General features: G+C 40.1%; 1 protein-coding gene across 4 annotated transcripts in view; it reads right to left on the reverse strand.

Moving 5' to 3' along the window:
* The window catches only part of SLC41A2 (solute carrier family 41 member 2), a 140,090-nt gene that overhangs the window by 38,135 nt on the left and 84,906 nt on the right, over positions 1-17,049 (reverse strand). For all 4 annotated transcript variants that reach the window (XM_056117241.1, XM_056117249.1, XM_056117226.1 and 1 more), the window contains exons 7-8: positions 9,514-9,661; positions 4,526-4,605 (exon numbers count right to left, since the gene is read on the reverse strand). In XM_056117241.1, the coding sequence (XP_055973216.1) occupies positions 4,526-4,605; positions 9,514-9,661 (228 nt within the window). The remainder of the gene's footprint in view (positions 1-4,525; positions 4,606-9,513; positions 9,662-17,049) is intronic.

A 17,049-nucleotide genomic window follows, 5' to 3' on the forward strand; every position in this document is an offset into this window, starting at 1 on the left:
AAGTGAGAAGCCCTGAACAAATACCATGACCTCATAGCACCTGTATTGCAAACCATAATGCACAAAAGGAAAAGGAGAGAAAGAGAAAGAAGGAAAGTGTCTTCCATAGAGGGAGGCTGGGGGTGAGGGGTGGGGGGTGGGGTGTTGGGGGATGGTGATAGGGAAACAGGGGGCATTGGTGGTGGGAAATGTGCACTGGTGGAAGGATGGGTGCTGGATCATTGTATGACTGAAGGCCAATTATGAACAGTTTTGTAATGGTTTATCTCATGGATATTTAATTTAAAAAATTGAAAAAAAAAGTAATGTGGAAGTCATGCCCAATTCAATCAGCTTAATCAATGGCTTAATAAATAGCAGTAGTCCTTCATTTAAAAAAAATGAGTTTAAGTGGAGAACAAAGTCACACTGTCTGGTGGAATGGCTGAGCTGATGCTAGGTCAGACCACGCAGGTCTGGAAAGTGCCTCAGTCCCTTCCTGGGACGTCAGTGACACTGAGTTTCCTCTTCTGCATGTTGGATCCTTTGGGCTCTATACTTGGTGATAGTTTTCTAGTCTGAAAAGTGAGGCTGATTTCAGAGCCACCTCATAAGAGATGGCATTAAACAAGACACCATATGCACCAAAGATATGACGCAGTTTCTAAGCACGCTATAGGCTCAACAAATGCCGACTTTTTAGTTAGTAATAGTAATAATAATGTGCGCAATAATGAGCTCCTTACTTCCAGTGCTGTTAACTAGAGAGTTCACTGGGCTGGAAGAATGTACAGGAACTGTGTTGCTTTTCAATTCACATATTATGCTGCTTAAAATAAAAAAGACAATAAACCACGTGGTGCCCATGTTTGAAGAAATCATTTTAAAATTGCCACTTGTTTCCACAATTGATTTCCCACTAGAAGTTAGTGATGACTCTTTTTTTTTTTTCTAAATCTAGACTGGGAGCTGCAGTGACAGGTCAGCGGATAAGGTGTTTGCCTTACATGTGGCCGACTTGGGTTTGATTCCCAGCATCCCATATGGTTCCCTGAGCACTGCCAGGAGTGATTCCTGAGTGCAGAGCCAGGAATAACCCCCTGAGCATCACCAGGAGTGAACCTCCCCAAAACAGAAATAAATAAATAAAAGTCTAAACCGTCTAAACCTGAGCTACTTTCTACAGTAAACAACAGGGACCAAACGCTAGCTCTATATTGATGGTGCTCAGTTAATAGCATATAAACAAGGCCAGTTGCTTATCTCCAACTGGCAGGAAGTTAACATATCCTAGGGAATGAAAGAGGCTCTGAATATTCATCCTTGAAAATGCATGCACTTCTACAAAGACTCACTGGATAAACCAACAAGAACAGTCTGTAATCAGTCATGGATTTCTCTTTAGAGCCTCTCAAAAGGAGAAGACTTGATATTTTATTAAATACGAAGTGCTTCAATGAAAATTCAGCAGGCATAATCTATTAAGCCTGAGAATACATACTCTAACTGCAATTTCCCTTGGAATTGAATTTGAAACAAAAGGCATTTGGTGATTAACTGCAGCTCTCTTTAAAAGCCACACTGGCAGAGCTTTCTAGAACCACGCTTAATAATTTCTTTGTTACTATGTCTAGGCCAACACATATAATAATAATCAGTACAAATAAGCCTTTATAAATAATCAACTTATCCCCCAAGAATTCACAAGTCCTCGCATTTCCTGACCTGTCTTCTCTGTTGCCCAGGAAACACAGAAACACTGTCAGTATTTCTGTTGAAAGTAATGGCATCAAACTAAAAATAAATGAACTGAGACTTTAGAAAGACAAATATAATTTTCTGATAAGATAAGTAATTTTTTTTAAGTAAGCAGGATATGAAAGACCTAATTAAAGTTTTAACCAACAATGGCCTCATTATCATCACTTATATTTTAACTAAAGCATATTTTATTTCCTTAGAATAAGTTTTATTATCAAAAAAGCATTGTTGCTATCTTGACACACGCTTGGTTTCTCTAAGGACTAATAGATCAGCATTTATTTTAAATTATTTACTTTCTTCACAAATGTACTGCCTTGTTAAAGTTCATGCAGAACATCTAAAGACTGTCTCACAGTAAGTTAATAATAATAGTAAAATTATAGACCAAATAATTAGCAAGAGTTCCTCCGAATTCACAAATCCTAATTTTAAGTGTCTGTGCAAGAATACATTCAGTATCAATATAAATGTTTATAATAAGGAGACATTATAAGCGGGTTATCAGAGGTTGCTTAAAAAAAATCCAAATTCATGTCATCCAAATTAGAACTATGTTGGGGAAGAGGGAAAAGACTATCAGACGGAAATCCAGATCTATTATAAAGGAAAGAAGAGTGCTGGAAATGCAAAATAAATGGGAAAACCTAAACTTTATCATTTCCCCATCATTAACGTCTTTAAAAATTAACTGATTACAGCAAAAAGTAGTACGCATGTGCTACAGAGCTTATAATGAAATATACAATGCATGACCCAAAAAAAAGCATATAAAGGGGTTGGAGAGATAGCACAGCGGGTAGGGTGTTTGCCTTGCATGCGGGTGACCTGGGTTCGATTCCCAGCATCCCATATGGTCGGTCCCCTGAGCACTGCCAGGAGTAACTCCTGAATGCAGAGCCAGGAGTAACCTCTGTGCATCACCAGGTGTGACAAAAAAAAAAAAAAGCATATAAAAAAAGAGCTGTTCACTTAAAATACTATGAAACAGATTTGGGAAGGAACTGATGGTCATTCAAGGCAGTAGGTATTAGAAATACTTTATAGGGTCACTCGACAAAAGAGCAGTTGGAATGCGAAAGTGGAGTTTGCCTGTGTCCAGTAGCACAGTAAGCCTGAAATCCAGGCAGAAGAATTCAAACCTGATCTGAAACCTAGGAGAAAAATCACCGTTAAGTTCAGTGTCTTAAAACGGATGCAATAAAAACAATGTTAAGACTTGTGTGTTAGTGACATTTGATTTGTCCACACAGGGAGTGGGTCAAGCAAGGCGACTTTATCACTTAGTGATAACTGGAGAGAGACACTGACAGACAACAACAACGGTGAGACAGGCATCTTTCGTAAATATGTGAAGAAGCAAAATATGCTGGAGGCAAAGAGACAAGGTTTGGTCCTCCTCTGCTTTAGAAGGATGAGAACCATGGAGAAGCAGAGCCTAGACGCTGAGCATATGTGGGGCCCTGGTTTTATCCCTGGAACCACACCTACGCGCACAAAAGAAGAAGAAGAGCCAGCTTGAATCAGATGGTTCCATGATTTTAAGGACAGGCGACATGGAGAATGGGGACACCAAGAAAATAGGAGAAATGCACTCACACGCATTCACACACATGAACATTAGGATGTTTGATAGAAATTTTAGATGAGACTTTTTTTTCTTTTTTTTTTTTTTTGAGAACTTTCCTTCATCTCCCCATCCTCAAACCTGTAGCCAGAAATAAGCCCTGAGCATGGTTGGATGTGACCCCCCCCCCCCCCCAAAGCGAAACAAACAAAACCACCTCTGTTATTGGCTGGCTTTATACTCTCTGATTTTATTATAAGGACTACTGTCATAAAGAAAGCTTTCTGCTTAAAAAAAAAAATAGAAAGAAAAGAAATCCCTAGAGCCAGAGAGATAGCACAGTAGGTAAGGGGCATGCCTTGCACTTGGCTGACCAAAATTTGTGACCCAGCACTGTACACAGGCCACCAAGCCCTGCTAGGAGTGATCCCTGAGCACAATGGGGTGTGGCACAAACCTCCCCTCCCTTCCCACAAAATTCCCTGGGAATTCGAGTACCATAAAATCCAATTTTGTAAGAAAAAAAATATATAAGGCTTATTTTAAAGAAATTAATGGAGGAGGAGTAGATTTAATGGGCTGAATCAGTTCATGCAATCTATAAGCCTAGTTAGCTCCAGTTTATCAGCAAACACTGACAGGAATCGCAACAAAACACAGCTCACAGAAAACCCACGGTATATGGCATACGGGAACTGTAATCTTAAAATCGTAAAACTCTAACCGCAAAATTCAGGGATGCATGATTTTCAAACTACTATCTGGTACTAAGATTAATAAGCGGTTCTTCGGGCTGGGTTGGAAATAGTACAAACCATGAGCATCACCAGGTCCAGTTCTGGAGGTTCCCGGTTCTACTAGGGGTCCCGGGTACCCAGGGTACCACAAGGTCTGGGAAGCACTGCAGCCTTGGGTTCCTACATCCACCCACTGTCCGAAGGCCACGGATCCCGACTGGCCCCCCCGGTCTCCTGGGTACTGTTTGAGAGCCCCTGCCCCCACACCCACCCCAAACAAGTAGAAAGAGAAAACACAGTTCTCAACGTGTTCTTCTCCACAGGGCTTATAATACCTACCTTAAGAAACAACACAGAGTTGGAAGGGAAATGTCTGGGAGCAAAAGATGGGCCTCTCACGGTCTGAATCCCAGGAGTCCTAGTAGCACAGACATGTATGTAAACACTCTGTCCCATCATGGAAGGAAGAAATGATCCTTACCATTAATCACTGGCGTGTAAACAACAATCCCAACCAAGTTTGGATCGGATACAGTTGTGTCCAGAATAAGGCCCCCAATGCTGAAAGATGAAAAAGAAAATATATTCATTTACGGGAGAGGAAAGTAAAAATAAAAGTAAAAAATTTTAGACATTACAAAAATAGAATAAAAGGGAAAAATATTCTAAGTGAAAATTCCGGAAAACAGCAAAAATGCTGAAAAGCAAGGCTCGCATAAGCTGTACCTCCACGTTTCTGACCTCCAAGCTTTATTACTTCTAAAAAAGGGAAGGCATATGCTTCAAGTGCACTAAAAATGCCTTAAATATATATATAAACAAATATTCGTGTGTATGTATGTGTGTACACACATAAGAATATTAATAGATCAACTGATAGAGGGTGAGAAAAAAACAGACAAAGGGTCATTTTATATCCTTCTGCTAACTTTTTTTTCGTGTGTGTGTGTGTGTGTGTGGGTGTGTGTAGGCCCCACCCATTGGTACTCAGGGCTGACTCCTGGCTCTGCACTCAGGGATCACTCCTTGCAGGGCTCAGGGGTTCAGTATGGGGTGCCGGGGATTAAATCTGGGTTGGCCAAGTGCAAGACAAGCACCCTACCTGCTGCACTATCTCTCTGACCCCTAAGAAGTACATTTTTCTTACAAGTTAAAAAATAAGTTCAAATTTTTAAAATGTCCAAATATAGTATTCTTACAAATTATTTTACTATTTTTAGTCATAACGTTAATATATATTTCATAATATGTAATATTTCAAACTATTCATGTGTCAAGGGCTAGAGCCTTGTACACGGCCAACCTGGGTTCAACTCCACTCCCCCTCTCAGAGGGCCCAGCAAGCTATCGAGAGTATCTCGCCCTCATGGCAAAGCCTGGCAAGCTCCCCATGATGGCCTGGCAAACTCCCTGTAACATATTCGATATGCCAAAAACAGTAACCACAAGTCTCACAATTTGTTGTGAGACGTTACTGGTGCTCACTCGAGCAAATCGATGAACAATGGGAGGACAGTGCTACAGTGCTACTCATGTGTCAAAAAAATAAATCTCTAACAAGGACCAGAAGGACTGGTCCATGGCAGGACACATGCCACCAAGGGGGAGGGGAGTGCAGAGATGCAGAGAAGGGTCCCTCTGACAATGATGGGAATAATCACTAAGCAAGAACTGAGTGCTGAAAGGAGGGAAAGTGAGATGCATGATAGATGCATGATACCCTTTCAGTTAACAGTATTGCAAACCACATCTCTTCAAAGGAAAATGAGAGAGAGAGAGAGAGAGAGAGAGAGAGAGAGAGAGAGAGAGAGAGAGGGAGAAGAGAGAGGAGAGAGAGAGAGAAGAAAGTGTCAGGCAGGAGGGAAACTGGGGACATTGCTGGTGGGAAATGTGCTCTGGTGAAGGGATGGGTTTCAGAACATTGTATGACTGAAATTCAATCATGAGCAACTTTGTAACTGTGTATGACTGTGTATGTCATGGTGATGCAATTAAAATACACATATAAAATAAATAATTTGAAATAAATTTAGGGTTTTTTTGTTTTTTGGTTTTTGGTTTTTTTTTTTTTTTTTGCTTTTTGGGTCACATTCAGCGATGCACAGGGATTACTCCTGGCTCTGCACTAAGGAATTACCCCTGGTGGTGCTCAGGGGACCATATGGGATGCTGGGAATCGAACCCGGGTTGGCCGCGTGCAAGGCAAACTCCCTACCTGCTGTGCTATTGCTCCAGCCCCTAGTTTTGTTTTTGTTTTTGTTTTTTAATCTGGGAACCTTGATAGCAAAAAATATACAATTATAAAATAAAATAAATGGCTATGCCCCACAGAACATTCTATGGATATAACATGAACACTTGCTGATACACGTCTTAAAACACATTACTCAAGTAATAAAACATACAAATGGAAGAAAATTTAAAAAATCAAAAATCAACTATAATTGCATAATTCAGGGTAACAGTGTTAGCATGCTGGTGTATATATATATATATAATGTCTCAGATATATTTAAACATACATTTTTTACAATAAAATCAACTATAATTGCATAATTCAGGGTAACAGTGTTAGCATGCTGATATATATATGTATATATATATATTTTATAAAATCTCCCAGATATATTTAAACATACATTTTTTACAATAAAAATCAACTAAAATTATAATTTTCTGAGCTCTAATTAAATTTTATTTTTACCAAACATACATGCATTATTCAAGAAGTGGTAATTTCGCAAAGCTTATAAAATAGCTCCTAACCTCTTGCTGAGATGCCGCTCCCCCTTAGAAATCTTTTCCAACTTCTTTAGCTATTTACTCTGGCATTTCATTCTATGTTCCTTAATAACATGTTTATAGTGCTCTATCTCGATGTTTTTAAAAATTAAAAAATTTTAACCTCGTGACTTCCTATTCTGGCAGATGAGGATTTAGACTTGCTCTATTCTGCCTGCTCTGGGGCCTCCAGAATTCCCTCCCCCTTCCTTATCTTGCCAGTCTGGTTCTTTTAGAAGGTTGTTTTTGTTTTCTTCACTGTGCTCTTTTTACCTTTGGTTAAATACCAGGATTTACTAAGTTGTCCATGATGCATTTCTTACAGGCATTTAATATTTTAACACCAATCCTACCACCAGTGTGACCATTTTCCCAACCCACCCAAGCCTCCCGCTTAGCAGGCACAAAATTATTTCTTTCATATGGCTTGTTAAAACTCAATGGCTAATGGAATTATCTAAAAATACTTCGGTAAAAAAAGCAACGTAGCACTGTCGTCCCACTGTTCATCTATTTGCTTGAATGGGCACCAGCAACATCTCCATTGTGAGACTTGTTGTTACTGTTTTGGGCATTTTGGATACGCCCCGGGGAGCTTGCCAGGCTCTGCCGTGTGGGCAAGATACTCTCCGTAGTTTGCCGGGCTCTCTGAGAGGTATGGGGGAATCAATCCCAGGTCAGCCGCATACAAGGCAAACACCCTACCCCCTGTGCTATAGAAAATTTGTGAAGATTGTTATATCTTACCATGGGTTCAATGAGTCTTTGAGGGAGGGTTTACTAAGCTCTTTGTTGCTAATTGAGACTTCCGTGTTATTATTTTTGATTACTGAGCTTAGCTTTAGCTGGCCTCTGTATTACTTTCCCATCAGATTTGGGTACAACTATTGGGCAATCAGTATTGTAGAGTTTGGAGGTGTTTGAAGCTGTGCGCTTGAGCAACTCCAGGATATTTACCTGGGCCGTGAGTTTACCTGGTGTCAGCTGTGGGATGTGGCTGTGGCCGCCAGAGCTTCTAGAAACACCGGCGGTGGGGTGGGGAAGTTATAGTGGGGGGGAGGCTGCTCGACCCCACTCTGAGATGACTCCAGAGTTCTCAGCCTGGAGACCAAGATACCTGCAATTTTCTGCAGTTTGGCGCCTCTGCACAGTTTGGTCGTGAGGTAGTTGAGTTGGGCCTGGCAGTAACTGTGATAGCACAATTGTGAGTGTACTATTGTGATAGTACAATTGTGAGTGCTGAGGCTTTGATAGGGACTCGGCCACCACCCTCCCAAGGGCGCCCCGGAGTTCTCAGCCGGGAGATGGGTGAACCCGTGAATTTTTGCGACTTTCTTGATCTCTTCTGAGATTTAATTGTGAGTATGCAAAGCTGGGCTGATGGCTGAGCTCACGTGGAGGCAGTTGTGGGATCATGTGTATCATTTATAAGTTTTGATGGAATGCTTCGGAGCTGAATATCACAACGCAACCATCACTGTTTACAGCTGAGCCACAAAAACATGGCTTTAGATTTTCAAAGTCGTGTATTTTGCCTCATTTTTTTAAATTAAGTTTTAGGTACTTAAAAGCAATTCAGCCTCAACATTTTTACAAAGTTTATGAAACACTGCTCAATATGGTCAAACTGGGCTGCTTTGATCAGCTCCATTTTTCTTCCTTTTTTTGACACATCATCCAGAAGTCCCAGATCTACACTCTGGGTGGCTGTCCACCAGGCCTGCTCACAGCTGTTATCAGTCTATGTACCATGAGTAAGTCTCAGCCTCTAAGGGCTCTGTTCTTGCTACTAATTTTTTTTTTCACTCTGATGAAAATCACTGCAGTGACAGTGCTTAATAGATGCTTAAGTTTTATCAGGGTTCTGGAAATGGAAGTAGCCTAACAGTATAAACATATTTCAGGCTTTCTGATTCTTATCTGAGTGATTTGCTATTCAAAACAAGTAACTACTCTTTGTTAGAATAAAGTATACACACACACACACACACACACACACACACACACAAACACCATAGAATCTTAGTCAGTGGTGAGGGAAGGCATTAGTTGAAGAGAAGTCTGAGCCTGGGAGTCAAATGTGGCTCACTGCATTGCCATTTATCTCTTTCTACTAGGAATCATACAGAATTAGCTATAAAAAATGATTGAACCAAGAAATAAGGAGACAAGTGATTTGCTTTAATGTCTACGGATATATGTGTGTTCTTAAATTTTTTCCACCTGTGACCCTTTTCTACCCAAGATATTTTTTATGTAGCTTTGGGTATATAAATCAAACCTTTACAGACAATAAGTCAGTCATCGGTCACAGTCACGGTCCTCCCGTTGTTCATCGATTTGCTCGGGCGGGCCCACAAGTCAGTCATAAAGAAATTTATTTTGAAACTTTTTGTTTTGCTTTTTGGGTCATACCCGACGATGCACAGGGGTTACTCCTGGCTCATGCACTCAGGAATTACTCCTGGCGGTGCTCGGGGGACCATATGGGATGCTGGGAATCGAACCTGGGTTGGCCGTGTGCAGGGCAAATGCCCTACCTGGCTGTGCTATCTCTTCAGCCCCTATTTTGAAACATTTTTGAAAATAACTTTCAAAATGATCCCTTTTGGAGTTCCAACCCACAGTTTAAGAAGTCAGGCCTATCGAATACAGATAAACACACACTACGCATGTCCTGGTACTAACCTACTTATGACCATCGCTGTGATGACAGGCTCCCAGCCTGAATGAAGCACTGTCCTTGTGGCTGGGTGTTTGGCAGCCACTATAATCCAGATGGGAGTAAGAGCCAAGAAGAAGACACCAACTAATGGAGAAATGTAGTAATAGGTCTCTAAAATGAGAAAAGAGACAATGTTTCAATCTCCCTCCCAACATAATGGATGATTTACAAGCTTACTAGAAGATTAACAGATTAATATGAATTCTATTCCAACTCTGTTCTAATACTAAAGCTAAATCAAATCTTGTAAAGCTCAAGCTAATCCACAAACAATTTGTCTACGAGAACAGAGTCCAACATGTTGGAAAGAAAAACGAAACAGCCAAACGCTTAGCATTACATTTAAAATGTCAAGCATCCAACTGGAAATTATTTTTTTAAGAGCTTGGATACTATTTGGTAGCATTAACAAACTCAGTTAAACAGTCTGACACATTCTATTTTTAGATAGTTCATCATGCTCACGAATATTTCCAAGTAGTTAAAATAATCCTTTCAAATCTAACAAATTAAACGTACAAATACGTGAAATTTAAGTTTTCATAACTGTTTATATAATATATACACACTGGCAAAAGTTCTACTTAATAATCACAAGTATAACGCAATAACTTATAAAAGATTGACATGTCTCTCTAATGGACTAACTTATATGAAAACTAAATATTACTTCTTTAGCAAAAACTAATCCCATCATGAGTTTGATTCTCAATTACTTTTTACTCTTAATTCTATTTTTTAATTTTTCATTTATTTTTATTGAGGTAACATTAGTTTACATGACTCTATGGATTTTAGAGTTACAAATATGTTACCACATCATAACCACCATCAAAAAAAAGTATACTGAGTGGTGGAAAATATGAACTGGTAAAGGGATGTGTGTTTGATCATTGTATGACCGAGACTTAAACCTAAAAGCTTTGTAACTGTTCTCACTGTTATTCAATAAATAATTTTTTAAAAAAGTATCCTTCCATAATAGCCAAAGCAATCTAGACACAAAAGAAGTATAAAGACTTCTTTTTCTGTGAAGAAAAAAGTCTTCACAGTCTCAGATTGGAAACTACACTGTAAAACTAGAGTAATAATCATAGTAAGATTTTGAAACACAAACAAATCCATTTTCAATTGAATACAATTGAGAGCCCAAAATGAAATCTTCACACAGATGGATAGTTTATGGTAAAGGAGCAAAGAAAATAGGGGGCGGGGGGGAAGTCTTTTAAATAAATTCTAAATATTCTTAATTCTTCTCTTAATTCTAAATCTTCCTATTGATAAAAGTTGTGTAGTCTTTCTTCTGCTTTCTTTTTTTTGAAAACCGAATCACTGTGAAATACACAGTTACAAAGTTGTTCATGATTCAAATTCAGTCATGCAATGCTCAACCCCAGCGTACATTTTCTACCACCAAGTCTCCAGTTTTCCTTCCACCATCCCCATTCCCCCACACGTCTTCTTTCTTAGGACTGGAAAGACAGCGTGGGGTTAAGGAACTTCGTTTGCACCGGGTGGATCCAGGTTGACAGAACTTCATATGACCCCAAACATCATCAGGAGTGATCCCTGAGCACAGAGCCAGTCCAATCCCTGAGCACTGCAGGTTTTGCCTCTTAAAACCAGTCAAACAATGAAAAAAAGTGTGTATTCTTTCTAGAAAGGCCACAACATCTCAAGAAATCCTTTTAAGATGGCCTGTTTTTGTATTGTTTTGTTTTTTAGGGCCTCACCTGGCCCTGCACTTAGGAATCACTCCTGTCAGTGCTTGGGGGACCATCTGTGGTGCCAAGGATCAAATCTAGGCCAGCCACGTGCCAAGCAAGTACCCTACCCTCTGCACTATCTCTCTGGCCCCCCAAGACATTTCTTGTAATATAATTTTAAATGATCAATCTTTTATTATTATCAGAGATTTTAGCCAGAATATTTCTGGATTCTTCTAAATGATTAAAATTTACTAGGTTTCACCAGGGCTTTATAACATAATTAATCTCAAAGACCTTGTAGCCTACAGCCTGAGATTTAAGTTAAATGTTACTACATTGAGTGACATCAAAAATATTCTTCAACCCTGGTCTAGACTCATTTTTGTAAATTAAATTTTGTATTTCTTCTTCTTCTGAAAGATCTTTCACCTATGAATAAAGAGATCGAATAAACACTTGATTTCCCCTCCAACAACAGAGATATTTGGATATTAATATCCAAAAATACCCTTTATTCTTATGGCTTTTTCCACTGCATCTTCAGAATAGTTATACTAACAAAAGTGATTTAAGGTCCGGAGCGACAGTACAGTGGGTAGGGCATTTGCCTTGCATGCAGCCAACTTGAGTTCAATCCCCAGCATCCCACATGGTCCCCCAAGCACCACCAGGAGTAATTCATGAGTGCAGAACCGGAAGTAACCCCTGAGCATAGCTGGGTGTTACCCAAAAAGCAAAAAAAAAAAAGTCATTTAAATATTTCTTTCCACATAAAGGAATATGATTACTGATACACACAATGTCAATTTCTCTGTGATATACACACAATGTCAATTTCTCCTTGGTACTCAGGGGACCACCTTGCAGTATACGAAACTGAACCCCAGGGCTGCTTCAAAGCATCCTTGAAGATCTCTGTGACTATATTTTTACATTGAAAAGCCTTTATTGAATGAATTCCCAATTTTCCCTTTTAAACTGCTAAGGATAAATATCCCAACTGAGAAACACTCTCATCTCCTAAAAATACTAAAGCCACAAATAAGGTTTGATGATCAAATGAAGAAGAAGAAGAAGGCCCTCCCATTGTTCATCGATTTGCTCGAGTGGGCCCAGTAACATCTCCATTGGAGATTTTGTTGTTACTGTGTTTGCATATCGAATACATCACTGGTGGCTTGCCAGGCTCTGCCGTGCGGGCGAGATACTCTCGGTAGCTTGCCGGGCTCTCCGAGAGGGGCGGAGGAATCGAACTCGGGTCGGCCATGTTGGCCGCTTGTAAGGCAAATGCCCTACCGCCGTGCTATTGCTCCAGCCCAAAAGAAAATCAAAAGAATTCAAATCCACTACACACAAACGACAAGGGCTCTTCTGTTAAGTGAAATCATCTTAGAATTTCACTTTCAATTTTAGTTCTCTGGAAGGACATCTGGAAGTTGAAAAAATACCCACCACCCCAACCTCAGAAATACGTTCCTGAATTTTCAGAGAACGAAAACTTTCTCAGAAACGAAACTAAAAATAATGAGTAGGAAGTTCCTCAAAATGTTAAGCATAGTTAACCATATCAACCAACAATTCCAATTCCCAAGAACACATAGAGAGAACTGAAAGTTCTATTCTATTCACAGAAAACTTTACACAAAATGCTAATATATGCAAATCACAATGCCCAAAAGGGGGGGGGGAGAGAGAGAGAGAGAAAAAAGGAAATCACCTGCCATAGAAGCAGGTAGGGGTGGGTGGTGGAGGGTGATGGAAGGGAACCTAGGGACACTGGTGCTGAAAAATGGACACTGGTGGAGGGATGGGTCTTGGAACACTGTATGACTGAAACCCAATCACAAATAACTTTGTAAGGGTCTATCTCACAGTGACTCAATAAAAAACTTTTGAAAAAAACCACTAATATAGAAACATTATTCATAATAGCAAAAAGGTGGAAGCAACCCAAGTGCCCATTAAATGGTGAGTGGATAAGCAAAATGGAGTATATTGATGCAATGGAATATTTTCCACAAGCATTATTAATCCATATAGTGGGCTATTATTCATCCAGATGAACCTTGACAGGATACTATTTGAAAGATGCCAGATAAGAGATCACATATTGTATGATTGATTTTCAAAAAAAAAATTAGTAGACGAGGAAAATTCAAAGAAACAGAAAATCAGTACTTGTCAGGAGCTGAGGGAATGAGTAGAACATAATGGCTAGGGTTTGGTTTGGGGGAGTTACAAATGTTTCGGAATTAAATATTAGGCTGCACAATCTTATGACTATACTACAACTCATTTAATTAAACACTTTATCGTTTTTAAAAACAATTTGCATCCAGGGATCACTCCTGTTGGACTCAGGGAACCAAATGGGGTGCGGGGATCAAACCCGGGGTGGCCATGTGCAAGGCAAGCACCCTACACACTATACGATCTCTCCAATCACTGAATCAAACACTTTAAAAGGTGAGTTGTACGGGATGGTGATTACATGTCTATTTAAGAATTCTGCTCATCAGAGGTCCGGGGAGACCGCTCAAAAGGCTGCAGCATGCACCCCACAGGCGGGAGCCCCAGGCCGGACCCCCCTAACTCAGGGTTCCACAGCTAGTGGTCAGCAAACCAGACGGAGCCCTCAGGCACAGCCAGTGTGGCCCCCAAATTTTTTTTCCAAAAATTCCAATTATGGATAAAAGGAATGGGGAACTATATTCTTCAAAAATGTCAATGAGAATGCAGAGAGATAGTACAGAGATTGTTTCCTTGTACCCAGCAAACCCTGGTTTGATCTCCGGCACTGCATTTGGTCCCCCAAGCATCACTGAGAGTATTTCCTGAACACAGAGCTAAAAATAAGTCCCAAAGACCACCAGGTGTGGCCTGAAAACAAAGCATAAAAAAAGTGTATAAGTGAATAGGGGTAAGAATATGGTTTAGTAGCAGAGTTCAGGCCATGAGTGTTGAGGACTAGTTTTGATCTCTGGGGCGAGGGGTGGAAATGTGTGTGTGTGTGTGTGTGTGTGTGTGTGTGTGTGTGTACACACATATATAGCATATTTTAAGCACATAAAGATAAGGAACATACATCTATACGAAGAAAATGATGAAGCAAATGGGGGTGATCATTAACTTCTGCCTTGATATCAACAGCAAAAATAATACCTTTCTTCTACATAAAACAGATTTAAATGATCGAAGCCAAAATAATATTTTATATTAATTTCTGGATATATCATAATGATCATACGATGATAGGTCTAAATCTAGGTGTCTCCAAGACACCTATATCCTAGTCCCTAAAATCTGTGAGTATCACCTTTCATGCTCAAAGGGACTTTGCAGGCCTGTTGAAGTCAATGATTTCTAAACGGGGTGTTATTCTGGATGGGTAGAAAGGGAGAGGCAGGGGAGGGCGCTATCAAAGGAAAAGCGAGAGAGAAGGAAAGAGTCAGGCTGAATAAAGGTAGAACCACTGCAGACCATGTGTCGGTGCCTGCAAGATATGAAAGAAGCTGCTCAAAGTCATTTCCACAAACCCAAAACTGCGTGAGGGCAGAGGGAGGCTATTCGGGGAGAGCCAGCGCATACAAGGCCTCTGTGAATTTATCACCAGAGCCTACCACTGCCATGAAATCCTCATGTGTCTCCAGAAATGTTTCCAATACAGTTCAGAAATTAGAAGTTTTCATTTTATGAGAATTGGGCATCTCAGCAGGGTACAGAGAATCTTGGGATTTAAATGTGCCCGTGTGTTCTTTCTTACAAGTTTGCGGCCCTGAGGTTTGCGCCATGAGGTTTACAATTGCTAATCGTCTGAGGCCCTCTAGTGCCCACAATTAAGATACTTTAGAAATCTGAAGACCGACTTCAGACACACGGTGAATTTTTAAATGCAGTATCGACTTGACAGTCTGTTAGACATGTGTATCATTTTGGAAAAATAAGGTATATAGACAAAATGTAAAGACATTATTTTAATGAATTTATCTTGAATTACTTTGAACTGACTTTCAGAAGACAAGGTCAAGAAAAGTCTAAGTAATATTTCATGCTTTTTTTTTTTTTCAAAACTGTGTTGGTATCATTCCATATCACTTAATTTCCTGATCCACTTAAAGTGCTTGTGTAACATCTATAATATTCACAATACTGGCACTGGAATATTCTCTGCTGCCTTCATCACAGTGATGGCCACTTTCTCCCTCCCTCCCTTTCTTTCATCCTTCCTTCCTCTCTTCCTCTCTCTCGCTTTCTTTCTCTTCCTCCCTTCCTTAGTGCCTTCCTTCCTTCCTCCCTTCCTCCCTTCCTTCCTTCCTTCCTTCCTTCCTTCCTTCCTTCCTTCCTTCCTTCCCTTTCTTCCTTTTTTCCTTCCTTCCATTCTTCCTTCCTTCCTTCCTTCCTTCCTTCCTTCCTTCCTTCCTTCCTCCTTCCCTTCTTTCTCCTTCCTCTTCCCTCCTTCCCCTTCCTTCCTTCCTTCCTTCCTTTCTTCCTTCCTTCCTTCCTTCCTTCCTTCCTTCCTTCCTCCTTCCCTTCTTTCTCCTTCCTCTTCCCTCCTTCCCCTTCCTTCCTTCCTTCCTTCCTTCCTTCCTTCCTTCCTTCCTTCCTTCCTATCATCCTCTCTCCTGACATTTTTCTAAATAAAATTCTTTTAGTTCACTAATAAAAAAAATACCGTAAGATTTTGAGAACACATTATGGTTACATTTTTGTATTATGAATTGACCACTTGTGTCATTTTTTAATATAAACCTCAGGACCGGACAGCTAGTGTAATGAGTCAAGAGCTTGCCCTGCATGTGGCCATTTACCTTTTTTCCACCAGGGCTTCCATGGATGCATATTTCCCTGGCTTATAGCAAGCATCTGAGAAATGTCTTACAGAATAGTAAATGGCAACCTAAGTGCCCAAGCCTGCAAATAAAATACCATTTTGTGTGTGTGTGTGTGTGTGTGTGTGTGTGTGTGTGTGTGTGTGTGTGTGTAGAGGAACATATCCCAAAAAACACTGCTAACTCTTCCTCCCCATTACCCCCAAGAGGAAGAGACTTCTCTAACTGATAAGGCTGAAAAGGGGCTCCGAGGCATCCCTAAGTGACCGTCTAAATTGTATAAGAATTTAGAGGAGAAACGTAGTACCAATTATAACCATATAAATTAGAGCAGATTATTCCTCCCCCCCCTTTTTTTGACTTCTTGGGTAACACCCGGTGATGCTCAGGGGTTATTCCTGGCTTTGCACTCAGGAATTACTTCTGATGGTGCTTGGGGGATCATATGAGATGCCGAGGATTAAACTTGGGTTGGCTGTATGCAAGGCAAACGTCCTACCTGCTGTACTATTCCTTTACCTCCCAGATAATCCCTATTATAACATACCTCTCCTATTATATTAACTAAGAGAAGGAGGAGTTGAGAATTCTCCTAAAATATGAGAATAACATCATCCCCTGTATATTCTACAACAAACCCCAAGACCTATGCGAACAAGAATTCATATTTAAGTTGTTGGTCATTTTTTCTCTTTACTTTAAATGGATGCAGCTTTTCTTTTCAACGAGATACACTCCTGCGAGATGCTCTTTAAAAAAAAAAACACTATGTCTTTTATTTTTATTTATTTTAATTTTTAGGCTATGTCCAACTGTTCTCAGGGTTTATTCCTGGTTCTGTGCTCAAGGATCACTCCTGATAGTGCTCAGACGACCATACATGGTGCCCAGGATCGAACCCCGGTCAGCTGCATGCTTTTGAATTAAATCTCCAGCCCCAAGTCTTTTTAAATATTGTTTT

Source organism: Sorex fumeus, unplaced genomic scaffold (assembly GCF_029834395.1).
Source record: "Sorex fumeus unplaced genomic scaffold, SorFum_2.1 ptg000003l, whole genome shotgun sequence".
Lineage (NCBI taxonomy): Eukaryota > Metazoa > Chordata > Mammalia > Eulipotyphla > Soricidae > Sorex > Sorex fumeus.